At 34.8% G+C, this 15,404-nt stretch overlaps 1 protein-coding gene across 2 annotated transcripts; it reads right to left on the bottom strand.

Moving 5' to 3' along the window:
* Positions 1 to 952: 952 nt before the first annotated feature.
* On the bottom strand, positions 953 to 4,996 carry LOC103335959 (transcription factor bHLH143-like). 2 transcript variants are annotated; one of them, XR_016127848.1, is made up of 5 exons: positions 4,857 to 4,996; positions 3,491 to 4,179; positions 3,094 to 3,264; positions 1,493 to 3,010; positions 953 to 1,376 (listed from the first exon to the last, which is right to left on the bottom strand). XR_016127848.1 is itself a non-coding variant. In XM_008238993.2 (4 exons), the coding sequence occupies exon 4, from the start codon at positions 2,991 to 2,993 to the stop codon at positions 1,839 to 1,841; it is 1,155 nt and encodes a 384-aa protein (XP_008237215.1). In that variant the 5' UTR covers positions 2,994 to 3,010; positions 3,094 to 3,264; positions 3,491 to 4,179; positions 4,857 to 4,996; the 3' UTR covers positions 953 to 1,838. The 2 variants fall into 2 exon arrangements, 1 of the variants encoding a protein (XP_008237215.1); XM_008238993.2 differs by having other exon boundaries at positions 953 to 3,010.
* Between the last annotated feature and the right edge of the window lie 10,408 nt (positions 4,997 to 15,404).

Raw genomic sequence — 15,404 nt, 5'->3', positions numbered from 1 at the left:
CACGAGGGTTCTTCTCGTAATGAGAAATCCGGCCGAGCTAATACCTCGGCGGATCCCGGTAAGCTCAAGACTGTTTTCCAAGTGAAAAGTGAGTTGTTCTGCCAAAAACTCCTCATTATCGTAGTCGTCCATGTTACTGACAAGCTTAGTCAGAGTGGTCACAAAGGGAGAGGGATAGAAGAATAAAAGTAAAAATAAAAGACGTAAGAGTGGGGTTGAAAAGAGAGGGAGGAAAGCAAGGAGAAAAGGGGGGGTCTGAGAGAAAAAGAACCAAAGCGGAGAAGAAAAAGATACCAACGACGCCCCTGAGAGGAAAGCCGAGCAATGCGAAGCATCTTGAGGGAGACGACGCGAGAGGCGAGAAGACGAAAGCTCATTTCGAGTCTTGAAACCCATGTCTCAGCGTGGGTTTTCAAATCCAGCGTAGGCTGGATTGGTATCCGGAATTTTTTCATAACCAGTCCGTGATCCACCCAAGTTCATTTTAATTAAGTTTGACCAGTCCAATTCAGCCCATCAAACATTGACCTAAAGCATTTTGATCATTGTGCAAACAAGCACATTTATAGAGAAAAGAACATGGTTGGGGATTGCTTGGCCAAGGAGAGTTACAATTTTGACTTAGGGCTGCATGTGTTTGCTGATGAGTCATTCTAGGGTGTCATATATGAACTATAGATGTAAATCATATCAACCACGTGATTCATCTAAATAATAACTTCGCTTAAGTTTAATGTAATGATCATGTGGATAATATGAATGTCCACATGAGAGGTCCATATATAGCACTCTCACTGTAGAATTTCGCAAATGATGATATGTTATAAGTTCATAGATCTCTTACTATTTCTATTGTTTAGTTTTTGTGTTTGGGGTTGATCCCCCATTTCATCCAAAAAAAGTAGAAATCAAAATTACACATCACACCCATATCCATTCATTGTACACCACATTATAAAAATCACAAGATAACTCAAAAAACAAAGGAATCCCAGTACATTATTCTCATCTCTCAACAAATACACATACAAGCATACATAAAAAGACACATCCAAACCACAAGACAGCTAAGGTGTGCAGTACGTACCACCACCACCACCATCATATCCCTCCACACCCCAATTATTTATACTCACACACGATACTGACAAACTCGGGAAAAGCACCACACAGCAGAAGCAAATCTCCACATTCAAACTAGAGATCTCCCTAACCACGAGCCCATACATTTCTCTGTACAACAACAACAATTACTTTCCACACCCACATGTAAAACAATCTCACCTTTTGCTGCTGCTGCATTATTTGATCAGAAGAAAGGGCCCCACCTCAACTCAGCACCAAGCAATATACTCCCCCACACCAGAAACTCTCACCTTTAGAACTTACACCAATATGACGGGACTGTGAGAGGTAAAAGAGAGAGAGAAAGCAAAGCACAAGAGAATAAAATCAACAAGAAAAGAAGGGGTAAAGGTAGGGCCCGATATACCTAACGCGCATGCACTAAATCCACAGGAGTCTTCATTTTACAGCACAGCCCACCACTAAAATCTCCCATGCGTTTAAGTCTTTGGTGACTTTCCTTAATCTTTAACACCCAAAAAGCTAAAAGATAATGATTTCTGGTCAACAAACATAACCCTTCTTTGATCATCTCCAGCGTGCAATATCATCCCAATGCTTTGCTTCCTTTATTGGCCCATTATATACACTGCTATTTATAAAGAGAAACCAAAAGGCAGAGAAAGGGCCCCACAAAACCAAAGCTACCTTGCTGATTTCAAATTCACCAATCATTCAAGCCTGGAATTCTGGGGGCCTTACCACCTTTTCCCTTAGCATGGACGGAACGCAGCTTCTTCATGGAAACTCACTCCCAGAGTTTCGGCTGCAAGCTTCATAGACTTCAAGTATTCTATAGCTTTGTCTATGATGAACACTGGGTCCTTGCCCTTAGCACCAGGAATCACACTCTCAAGAACTCTAATTGTCTCACGAATTGAGTCTTTTTTGGACTTCATCTTACCCACAGTAGAAAGTATTTCCTCTCCTTGGATCTGGCCAAGTCCGTAGCTTGATTCCATATTGTTCCCGTGGCCGTAAGATCCATACGGCTGTATCGAATTAATAACAGTCTCCATTGGTGATAATTGCCTGTAACCACCATTGAGCAATTTATGCCTTTTGTTTGAAGCATCAGAACAGATGACCTTCTCTGTTAATTCCTCCACATGTTCTTCCTTTCCATAACTCACTTGAAGATCTATTGGAGACTGACCCGTGCTTTTTACTTCATCATCCTCACCACAACCACTGTCATTATCGTCTCCGTCATCATCATTATTATCTTCATCATCATAATCATCAGAATAAAGCAATGCATTGATTTCTTCTGTGTCTTCATGCATCTCACTCTCTTCAATTATGTGATTCTCACCGATCTCTTCATGCAAGAGGTACTCGGTTGGACCAATTTGGTCCATGCTGGTTGTTAGTCCTGCTTCATGTGAACCATAACCATAAACGAACTTTTTACTGGCAAAGGGTGGATCCTGGCTAGGAGGGCAATCAGAATTATAAATTAGCTTTGTTTCATTCCCAGACTGATCAAAAATGAAGAATCCCTTCTGGGAAGACCCTGGATTTGCATTTGGCACAGCCATGCGACCACCAAATCCATAAGAAAATGCTGACTGCTTTTCATTAAGATAAGAATTTGGTGGAGGAAATAAGGTCTGAAAATAAGGAGGTAAATGTTGAAGCACCCCATGACCTTCATTTGATTGTTTCGCCATAACACCCTGAACACCAGAAACTGTGGACCCTGGCAATGCCATATGTCCAGAAAATGGGCAAATGCCCTGATTTGTAGATGATGGTAAACATTCCTGTTGCCTGGGCTCAAGCAACATGCTCATATGATTCAAATTAGGCAGCTGCCAAGCAGAATTCTGCTCTGGGAAAAGCCAAGAGTTGTTTGCCTTAACCATCCAACCAAAAAGATCACCTATACATAAGAGAACAAAGATGATCACTCACGCATGACCTACGATTATCATAGCTACATTGATAAGCAAGACATTACTATACCTGACAGGAGATAGATGGTGCTTTGACCTGTAATGTTCAATTACTTTCTGGGTCGTTTCAAGAATGGAAAACAAAAAGGAACAGAATACTACAACTTGCGGCTTGGTAAAATGACTGAAAACCTGAACAAATCTACGTAACAGGCTTAAGCAGATGTCGAAAGTACTCAGCCTGCAGAATAGCAGTAACAAAAACACATTATTAACTATGCTTCTTACAGAACTCCAAGGAAATAAGTGTAAATCATTTCGTAACAAGCGATAAGTATAATTCTTACTCTCATGAAAGCATAGTTGAGAGATTAAAGAAAATAGGCCAGCAATTGATCATGTAAACAGTTGAAAAGAACTCACATATTGAAAGAAAATGAAAGTTGGTCACTGTATGCAATACTAACCTGGCAATCCTGTAAAGGTTGAAAGCATGCAATTACTCTAACTATTATTGTTGGTCTTCCTGCGATCCCATTTTCATGTTTCAATGCCCGAAATCTTGTTTGGCTTGCTCCTTGGCACACCATAACTACACTTGAACCTTGATGGAACCACTCAATCTAGAAGAATACCAGAGGGAAGACTAAACAGATACCCGATTTGCAGAATGCGTACACAACTAAGCTAGATATTAAAATCAGCAATGGAGGAATCTACTTTACTACAGAGTAAGAAACAAACTGAATAACTGGTGATAGAGAAGAATAATAAAGGCCAAGCTAGATATGATGATCAACAACTGATGAGAGCTATACTGCCAGGATAATATAAAGAAACTAAAAGGGGTTTGAACTTTGAGACAAACAAGGTTTTGCTTTCTAGCTTCAGATGATCCTATAAATATCAAGAGAAGTGAGAAAAAACTTATTTGATCCCATGGAAAGTTGAATGAAAATCAACAAAAGGATGAAGAACTAAAAGTTCAATGAATGCAGAACAATTTACAGAATAACCCTGCAGTATAAGTTCAAGTGCACAACTTTCCGATACACATCGACTGACAGACTCAACCGAGGCATATTGTCTCTCTTCTCTGTGATATAGAATTATCCAAACTTCTGAATTGATTTTCTATGGATATTTCACCAATTTCCTGCACATACAATACATACAACTAAAAGTAAGAGAACAGGAGACTTATCAGACCAATAACATAAAGCACACTAATAACCCAAGAATTGAGAAACCTAACAGAAACAAAGATGACCCACTAAGCATCTAAAGAGGCAGCAAGGGAAAGGAACACAGAGAAATTAAAGGAAGAAAAGAAATTGTAGACTTTGCAGTTTAGATGTTTAATCTTCTTAAACCTTTTTCCTCATTTTAAAATCTGGCAGCTGAGAAAACAAATCCACCAAAACTGATTTTTCATTTTACTAGCAGAGCAGAGGGTCCAAAGAAAAATCCAAATACCAAAAAAAAAAACAAAAAACAAAAAACATAAATTTAAAGCCGCAAGGCCGACAACCTGTCGAGAAAAAGCTTTGAAAAATAAAATTAAAAAAGAACAACTTTTACAGTTGAAGTGCGTAGAACAGAATGAGGGTTTTACTGTTCCCATAGCTCCCAGAAATTCAAAACTTTAAGATCTAACATCCCTATCTCTTTCCTTTTCTTTTCCCTCACTTTTGTCAGGAACCAAACGGATGATATCGACAAAATAAAATCTATGAAAAATAAAATGAAGAAGAAGAAAGCAAACACCAAATTTAAGAACAAAGAGAAGAGCTTTTAGAGAATGAAAACAAGGGATTGTGATCACGGACTTACAGTGCAAATTGAAAAGCTTGGATGGATCTGAAGGCCAAAGCTCACCGCTCACAGTCACAGCAAACACAAAGAGAGCGAGAGAGAGAGAGAGGAAAGTTTTTAACTGTTTGGTAGTTGGAAAGAAGACGTCTAAAGAAGTGAATTTGTTCAGGGAATGCTATGATTATATAGTCATTTATATGACCATTTTGCCCATCCCAGTTGCCTCTCTCCTCTGTTAGACTGCCACTGTTACTGTAAAAGGTTCTGATTGACCTGCAGACAACCATTTTTATATTTTATAATATATTTCTTTTTGTTTAATGTTTGGCAGTAACATTCAGTTCAGAGTCTTCAGAGTATTAGATTTGGCTTTACTATTTTTCGTGTTTCTTAATCAGAGCATGCAATTTTCATATCCATGAATTTTCACTATTCTGTACTAGTGCTTGTGACAATTAGTTTTCTTTTTTCTTTTTCTTTTTTTAAATTATAGAATTAATAAAGATAAAAATAAGATCCTGATTTGTTCTTATTTTAAATTTTTTAATACGAAAAAGTATAAAATTACTATATTATCCTTATTTATTTAATATTTTTAATTTTTAATCTATATATATAAAGCAAAATACAGAGAATTATAAAACATTCAAAATACCAGAAAATGCACTTGGTTAATTCAAACATTACGAATTGAAATTATTAATTAAATGAGGATAATATGGCAAATTCACTTTTTTTAATATTAAAACAAAATGAAATTAAAAACAAAATCAGATAATATGTCCTACTTTTATAAAACATAACTACCCATGTTATTTTTTCTTAATTCTAAAAATAAAATAAAAAATAAAAAATAAAACCAATTGGCACATGCTCACTATTTAAAAATATATATCATTATCCAATGGCAATTTATGATATTTTGAAAGTTTCACCATTTTTTGTCTCTGCCTTTATATACATAGATATAAATTAAAAGATATATATATATATATCAGTCCCCTTCTATTGAGGGATCCCTCAAATAATTTTATTTGAGCCTTTCAGAGTAGCCTACAATTTTTTTTCCAATGATCCAAACCATCTATTTTTCAGGTCTTCATTCATAGATCATCCCTACAAAAAATTAGACAAATCGGAAACCGTTTCGACATCCAATTGTGTCCTACAAAATCAATGAACACGGTGCTTCCAGAAAGTACTAAAATTTCAATAACTCAATTGAATGGTCAAATAATATTGGATTCAAGTGATTTTTTGTAGAGATGATCTTTAAATGAGTATATACAAAATAGAAGGTATGGATTAGTGAAATACAATCTGGAGTAGGCCCTACAAGGGGTGTCTCTCAAATAAGCTTATTTGAGGGATCCCTCAATGGAAGCTCCTTGTATATATATATACAGTCCTCTTCTATTGAGGGATCTCTCAAATAATTTTATTTGAGGGACGCCCTTTAGGATACCATACAATTTTTTCCCCAATGATCTAAACGATCTATTTTTTAGGTCTTCATTCATAGATCATCCTTACAAAAAATTAGACAAATCTGAAAACATTTTGACATCCAATTGTGTCTTACAAAGTCAATGGACACGGTGCTTCAAGAAAATATTAAAATTTCAATAACTCAATTGAGTGGTTAAATGATATCGGATTCAAGTGATTTTTTGTAGAGATGATCTTTGAATGAGTATCTACAAAATAGACGGTTTGAATTAGTGAAATACAATCCAGAGTGGGGCCTACAAGGGGTGTCCCTCAAATAAGATTATTTGAGGGATCCCTCAATGGAAGCTCCCTGTATATATATATATATATATATATATATATATATAAATAAGCAAAACTATGTGCCCCAGTTTGTTGGTCAAATTGTTAGTATATTTGTTAAATGCTGATCTGGCAAATATATGCCCCAATTTTAAAATCATGATGCAATTTTTGCCTTTTTTAAAATAAAAAAAAATATTTGAATAAGTAAAGAATTGTTTATTAGTTGTTTTGTCCACTTGGAGTCCACGTCATTAACAAATATGGCCCATATCTGCCACATCGACATTTAACAGATATATTAACAGTTTGGCTAACGAAATTGGTAAAAATGTAGATTTTCTGAAAGTTTGAGTATAGAGTTGTAAATGTCTTACAAAATGAGTATGAACTTGAAAATAACCCCATATTTTGGGGGGTCTTTTGTAGTTTGTCCTATTTTATATAATACATGTACATGAATCAATTTCTCCTCAGAAGTTTGTTTGTAACCTGCCTACGTTTACATTTGACCAAAAAAAAAAACCACCTATGTTTACAAACTACCCTAGCAAGCTTGCTAAACATGAGTGCATGCCAAAGCACACACAAGTCACCTCCTACGCATAATTTCTTCATCATTTTACCTCACTCTTGTTGCATCCACACTATACATGCTTACTAAGAAGTTTGGTTTTTAGAGCAATCTAATATTCTCCCTTTTTTCTTCTTGTATTGACTAGCAAGATGCAGCAAGGACGAAGGCAAATCTAGGCCAGCCTTGGCCGTTTCTCCCTCGCCCAATCTAATTATTGTAGCTCTACCGCTGATGATGGGAAGGCCTTTCTTAAGTAGGCATTTTGCACTTGCGACTTGTCAAGCCCAACTTTCCTTTTGTTTTCTTTTTTGGACCTAACTAGGTGTCCATGCTCTTCCGTTCTTCGCCATCAATCGTAATGAGCTATAGATGCCCTTGCTATCACATCACGAGAGTAGCATTAGACACCTTGATGTACCCGTATGTAAACAAACTTTAAGTAAGAGGGGAATATAGCTAGCATTCTAAATAAACTTGAAGTAATATTCTTATTTAGATCAGTGCACTAGATACTAAGTTATAGCATATTTGATAAGAGTTTAAATTAGGTTATACCTTGAGGCCCAAAATCTAATTTAAAATCTTATCAAACCTGATATAGCTTAGTATTTAGTGCATCAATCTAAATTAGGTTATACCACGAGGGCCAAAACCTTGTGAAATAAGGAAAGTTTTGAAGCCAATTAAAGGGGTCCTATTTATTTCCTTTTGCGTGAATCGTTGCTTGATGGGCTTACAGTGTTAGTCAAGTCGGCCCTTGGTGATGAGTAGAGACGACTTGACGTATCTCTATATAAGCTTAAGACCCTACTCTCATCAAACACATTCTCTAAACCTAATCACATCATAAAAAGATAGCTGAAACAGTTTCTGGGAGAGAGCATAAGTCTTAAGCCGTTTGTATCTTTTGCTCGTGTTGCTGTTGTTGCGATTGAATGAGTTTTGAGATCGTGTACTCAAGGAAAATGGTACCATGTATGTTTTCTATGTATTCCAGGTTGTGTGAAAGATCATGAACACACTTATATAGAAATCTAATAAAGACACCTTGACATACACTTACGTCCTAGTTTCCTAACCTTTAATTCCCACATTTCAGTAAAGTTTTCTATTTTTTTATAGTCCTCAATGTAGTATTTCTGGCAGCACCCTCGATATATAATTACACCACTTATTCATATAGAAATTTTATTTTCTTAATTCTTGTGATTGTTTGTATTACTTAAAGTTTGTTTAGAATGCTAGCTACATTCCCCCTTTGCCTTCCCCTTCTTGTCTTCCTCATTCATTTTGTACCGGGTGTATTTCATTCACACATAAATTTATGTATTTAATGTGTCCAAAAAAATTTAATCACTTTTTTTTTTAGACAAAGATAGAATTCATTAATAACCCAAGACATTACAAAGTAACCGGCATGTTAACAGTAGCCTCGTTAAAACCTTCCCAAACCCGGGGTAGGAAAGAGTACCACACATGTTATAGACTGACAGAAGAGTCAAAATCAAGGACAGACGAACCACACAAATTCGAAGTAGATCTGGAAAGCCCATATCTGCAAAAACAAAAAAACAAAAACCAAACTAACAAAACAAAGGAGGGGAAGAAAGTAACCCAAGAGAGGGGGAGGGGCAAGTAGAAGGAGAGGGGGAAGAAGGAGGGGAAGGGATGGGATGGGAGGAAAGTAATGGATAGGAGAAGTGGGGGAAGGAAAGAAGAAGGGAAAAAAGGAGAGGGAGGGGAAAGGAAGGGGAGAGCTAGAGAGAGGCCGCCAACCCCCAAAGGAGGCGGCAGTTAGAAGCCTTAGCCTGGGGTTTTAATTCTTTAGTCACTTCAAATACATAAATTTACGTGTAACGGAAATACACGTAGCACAAAATGAACAGAAAAAATAAAAGGGAAAAGTAGCCATCACTCCTCAAGTTTATTACAAGAGTGTTAGGTGATGATAAGTATAATAATTCTAATGATAATAGCATAGACATTCCATGTGGCATTCACTTATTATTTATACAATCTACTCATTGGAAACATAATCTTGTGATTAAAAGATTTAGGATCCCTAATTGCAACGTAGGATGTCATAAGGCCATATGTGTGCACTATGGAGGAGCCAGCCATCAAGTGCAATCTCCAATACTTTGCACACTAACAACAATCATAATGCTAATATATGATCCGCATGTATCAATATCCTATGAAACTTGAAAAGAGATAACAAGAAAACTCATAGGCATGGTGCATTACCATGTTGCTTATAGGTGGAGGGAACAAGTGTCAAATAACCCAATTGAATATATACATCCAATCATAAGGTCTGCCCTTTTGGTAGCACAAAAATATGCTCCAAAATTATATAGTTGAGATACAAATGCTAGAATTCAGGGATTCCTCTAATCTTTTTTCATTAAAGTTTATTGAAACCCCATCACTTTACCACTAATGAGAATTATTATTTCAGAGCATTGCCTCAATTGATTAGGAATTATATGCTTGTGCATTCTTAAGGAATAGTAGTGGTAAGTGGGTCAACAACACCAACTCTCGTATGGTTTTAAATTTGCTTTCCTTCTTTTGTACTGAAAGATAGAAAAAACATGTTTAAATTTGCTGTCACGCACTTGCTTCTCTAATTTAATTTTTCATTACTCAACAAAACAATCATGTCTAAGCTAATGGTTATAGTATCAGCAAACTTTAATTAGAACAGTGATGGAGAGTGGGATTGATCAAGGCATGTTGTTAAAATTATTTCATTTGTGCAGTGAAGTAAGGATACCAACCACATGGTAATTATTGTGGTCAAGATAGGTTTCATTAATAAGAAACAAATCATTACAAACAGGGGAATACATAGTAGCTCATTCCATTACTGTATATTACAACAGAACAAAATTCCTACCAAAAAAAGGTTATAAAACATCAGCCGTCGCCCTGATCATTGTCGCCGCCACCGCCAAGTTCATCGCCACCACCGCCCCCACAAGAACATGGTTTCGTGAAGACACTCGAAAGAACCGACGGGCGAGACCATATGGTAATTATTAAGATATATATATTTTTTATTTTTTAAAAATAAAATTAAGGATGAAAGTATATAATAATAATAATAATAATAATAATAATAATAATAATAAAAGTGGAAAAGATAACCACATCAAAGGAAATCAATGAGTAGGTTTGATTGTCTGGCTCGCTGAATCTTCCACCTTCGCCTCTCTTTGGTTCCATTTTTGTATCTGATTCGGGTGAATTTCGTTTAGTCCTTTGTTTGTTTCCTTTAATTTTTGGTCTTTCTATAGAATTTCATGTGGACCAAAAAAATAAAAGAGAAATCAATGAGTATCATGGTTGTCATGATGCTTATAATTCCCGCCTTTCCACAAGGTGCCACTATCTTAGGGTTATGCTTCCAACAATCATAATTTTGTATTTAGCGATGTGATTAAGGTAGAATGTAGATATAAGAGGTTTGTAGCTTAATTAGTTAAAAACAGTTTTCCTTGTATCCAAGATTCTATATTTGAATCTTCCCTCTCTTAATGCTGATTTTAATTTTTTAGATAATCTAAATAAGACCGACCTGTGCGAAACTGAAAATGAAACCTTTTTCATATGTCCAAAAAAAAAAAAAAAAAAAAACCTTAAAAAAAGTTCCAAAGATATTCGTAGTACATGATCATTTGGACTTCTTATGGAGGCTAGGTAGTTTTGCTTCAATAATGATGGAATCGGATGCTCAGCCGGCCAAGCATGCGTGTATATATACTTTGCAAAGCATGTTCTCTCTCGAGGACCAAAATGGTTAATACATACGGTCCATGCATTTGTAATGGGCTGGAAATGGCCCCTCCCCTTCTTTGGTCTAACGATGCTTTCTTTGTGGATGGAAAAATTAGCATAACTTCAAGAAAGAAAAATGTCTCAGTCATCATTAAAAGGCATTTCCACAAGTTCTATGAGTGCAAATCCTTAAAACCAAAACATAGTATATATTATACCGAGAGTTTAAGAATGACTTATCTTTCATAAAAAAAAATTCGATATAAATCCAAAATCGAAAACAGAATTTGGATGTCATCCTCATAGTTGTTGTTGATACAAGTCCTTTGACTTTTATGTCACGTATGATTATATTCCTTTTTTGATTTTTTGATATTTACATATTATTTTTTTCATTTTAAAATTACTTTGTTATTCCCATCATGCCCTTAAAAATTGAATAAGGTAAGAAATTAATTTTTATGATATTGTCTACCCTAAACCAATCCGGACTCTCTTTCAGCTACAATCTTTGCAAGTTTCACCAACAAGTCAGTGGAGACAAATTATTTTCCCATTAAGCCCTCCAACTTCTCCAAGAAGTTAGCTATCACATACCCTATGACTCTTCTATAATTGGCATCGTGAGTTTCATTCGAAACCAAAATTCTTGTTTGATTGATTTTCTAACTGGGTATTTATCAGGTTGCTTATAATTTACAAGGTGAGTGAGGTATGCAAAGCTGTGATTTGCTTACAAATCGCTGCAATAAGGTGAACGAAAAGGAAAAAATTCTTTTTGCATAGTTTCTTTCTTGCTTTTCAAATTCATATTGGGTCTTTGAGGTTGTAATTCTTTTGGGTTGAATGGCTTATAGGTAGGGGCTTCTATTCGATAGGCAAAAAGAGATAAGGTTGAGTTGAGTGGGATGTCTGAAAAGGCTTACACTAGATCCTACAATTCCATATATGTTGGTTGTTTGTGATCTGTCTTTATTTACCTAGTATTTAGGTATATTATCTTATATTTACCTAGTAAGTAGGTACATTATCTTATATTCATCTAATAATTAGGTATATTATCTTATATTTACCTAGTAATGAGGTACATCATCTTATATTTACCTAATATTTAGGTATATTATCTTATATGTGCCTAGTAATTAGGTACATTATCTTATATTTACCTAATAATTAGGTATATTATCTCATATTTACCTAGTAATCAGGTAAATATTTGTTGGGAAGACATCATCAATAATACTCCTACTTTCATTGTTTTATATGAACTTTTTTTATTTGTTTTTATGCTTGAAATCTCACAAATCAACCTTATGGATAGGTACAGTTTTATGTTGGTGCTCCCCTATGGGACTTAATTTTCATTGTAAGATAAAATATGTGGGTCATTACTTTCATGACTTAAATTGTATTTTATCTATATATTTGGTAAATATTGCAATAGTTAATTGTTAAAGTATTTTACTTGACAAAACGTTTTTTTTTGTTGTTGGTACAAATGTGTCATGGCGGCAATAGAAGGATTCAAAATTTAAAATATGAAATCCATTTAAAAGGAAAGAATCAATACATTAATTTGGATTTTCAATTAATGTTCTTTTCTTTTACCTCAAAGAGTAAAATTGACACAAGGAAAAATTAATAAAAGTCAATGGACCCAAATCTACAGCAAAAAACGTGTGGACTAAATCCATTGACGGCTAGAGATTTTGGACTTAGATCAAAGAACCGTAAGCACACACTTTCTCAAGGGTTGTCATAGTTCAATTCAACGATCAGAACCGTTTATATTTTATCATTTAATCTTTGTCATTTCTAAAAATTCATCTAAAAAACTAAAAGATGAGGGATGAGCAAACCACCACTAAGTAGGTGTAAAACATATAGACTAATAGATTAGTACCAATTAATCTTAAGGAATTTGAGTAGTCTCAAAACTACAAGGCTAACTAAAAAGAATTGTGTCCCAATTGAATTAACCATAAGTTGAGTTAGAATACATCTCTTTTTAAAGAGTTATGTTGAATATTTCAGGAGCAATATGAATCATATTTCATGCAATAAATGTATGTGAGTAGGCCATAGTCTTGGGTTGGGTTTTTAGGGCTTAGACATTTTTATTTCTTTCAAGGATCTCCAAAATCAATGAACCGACCTTTTAAGGTCAGGCCCACCAAGCCCAGCTTAGTAATGAACCCTAGAATCGATGGGAACAGTACATTGTAAAGAAATTCATTACAATGAGGAGATGTTATTTGAACTCCAAAAAAGTCATCCGACATTTTTTCCCGTATAAAAACATAAGCAGCAAACTGTACTGTGAGGATTGCATGATAATAATAGTTCCCTTTAGATATTGATAAGTTCTTTTTTCTTCTTATGCGTAAGGCTATTGTTGGTATTACCAAAAATATTGAGTTTGGTATAAAAGGATGACTACTTTTTCAGTATAAAAGGATGTTATTTTTGGTATTCCCAAGTTACCTATAAAAAAAATATCGCTCCTAACAAATCAAGAGTGAGATTCTGATTTTATGTTTAGTTATGTAGCCTTCATATAATTTTTTTTTAATACAAGCAGTAGTCTAAACTACAAGGAGGAAGAGGGTTTCCCACACACACAACTAAGGTGTCATGAAGGATTCGAACTTGAGACCACTGATTTGAAAGTCAAGACCATTTTTTCACTGAACAAGACCTCGTTGGTGCCTTGATATAACTTTTAATGTTCTCCTTGCGACTATTTTTATTCCTTTCAATTTCCATTTCTAGTTAGTAATGTTATGAAGTTGTTGGAATCATTTTTTTATTATATATATATATATATATAAATTTTGGGATTGCATTTATAATTCAACCAAAAAAGCTACTAGCCACAAAGGGCCATTACAATAACGGAGTTGTCTAACATCAAAATTAAGACAATCCAGTGCACCTTTACTAACGATCACGCATGATCGAAGAAACTTTGGCATAGACCTCCCAACTAAGATTGCAAACTCAGAACAATCAAATAAAGATCAAGCTTGAAAAATCCAAGCATAACAATACAAATTAGTCTCTCACAAAAGAGAGATGGATCTCACAATAGAAGAGGTGAAAATTACACAGAAAACCCAAAGAGTTTTTATGGCTTATTATAAACATAAAGAAACTGCAAAAAGGATGGTACTGAAGATCCGATGTCAAGACGCAACCGCTTGTGATGAGTGGATGAAAATCATAACAAAACGAAGACAAGTAAAGAAAATCTTTTGTCTATGAAATTAGGGTAAAGAGAAGAGAAAAGGAGAGAAAGAAGAGTGACTTCTTCCTCCCTCGAAGTGAAAACAATGCTAGAAGTCGGAATCAATTATTGTAGGCAGCAAAACATGTTCGTTAAATAGAATGAGTTGAAAAACACGTTGGACTTTGGTGAGCGTGTAAGACTCGCGAAGAGGCAAGAAAAAGAAAGCAAGCAAGAAGCCACACAAGTCAAAGGTCACTTGAAAGTGTGAACTGGTCCATCCCTTACAAATTACTAATAAATTGCATAATTTAAGAGAAGAGGCTTTGTCAACCTTTGTAAAAATAAAAAATAAAAAATTCTTATTTAACATTTTTTCACTTCTATCCTTTGAATTTTTCAACGAACCAAATGTTTATGTTTCAAGTCTTCATTTATAGATCATCTTTGCAAAAAATCAGACAAATTGAAAATCATTAAGGTGCCTAATTGAGACCAACAAAATCAATGAACATGATATTTTCAGAAAGTACTTAAATTTCAATAATTTAATTGAATGGTCAAATGATATTGGATTCAAGTGGTTTTTTGTAGAGATGATCTTTGAATGAATATCTACAAAATAGGAGGTTTGGATTAGTGAAATACAATGCGAAGTGAACTCTACAAAAGTGTCCCTCAAATAAGCTTATTTGAGGAATCCTTCAACGGAAGCTCTTTGTATGTATATGCAGATGAAATGAATGGTGAAATATTCAAAATACAACAAAATATCCTTAGTTTATAAAATATTAACAAATGAAATATTCATTACATAAGGATAATATAATAAATTAATGATTTTTCATATTTTAAAATGTTAAATTTTAAAGAGACAAGAGGCCACTCATTACTAGCAATACCGATCTTATCGGTAACTTCACCTACAAAGCCTAGTTAGATTTTGGGTTTTATAACAAAAAACTTGATGTTATTAGTAGTGAAGCTACTCATTATATCTTGTAATTTATGCAGAGTCGGCTTTGACCCAGCACGACCAGGGCCACAGCCCAGAGCCCAAACTGTGGGGGGCACAAAAATATGGTTTTTAGCCTATATATTTACATTAACCAAAAAAAAAACCCCAAACCGTCAATGCCCTAGAAGGTAGTAGCTGTAATAATTAATCATGGTAGCACAAACCTCTTTGAGATTCTCTAGGAACTAA

Source organism: Prunus mume, linkage group LG6 (genome assembly GCF_029339155.1).
Source record: "Prunus mume cultivar Tortuosa linkage group LG6, ASM2933915v1, whole genome shotgun sequence".
Lineage (NCBI taxonomy): Eukaryota > Viridiplantae > Streptophyta > Magnoliopsida > Rosales > Rosaceae > Prunus > Prunus mume.
The sequence above is the reverse complement of the archived record's forward strand: the minus strand, read 5'-3'. Positions and strand labels throughout refer to the sequence as shown.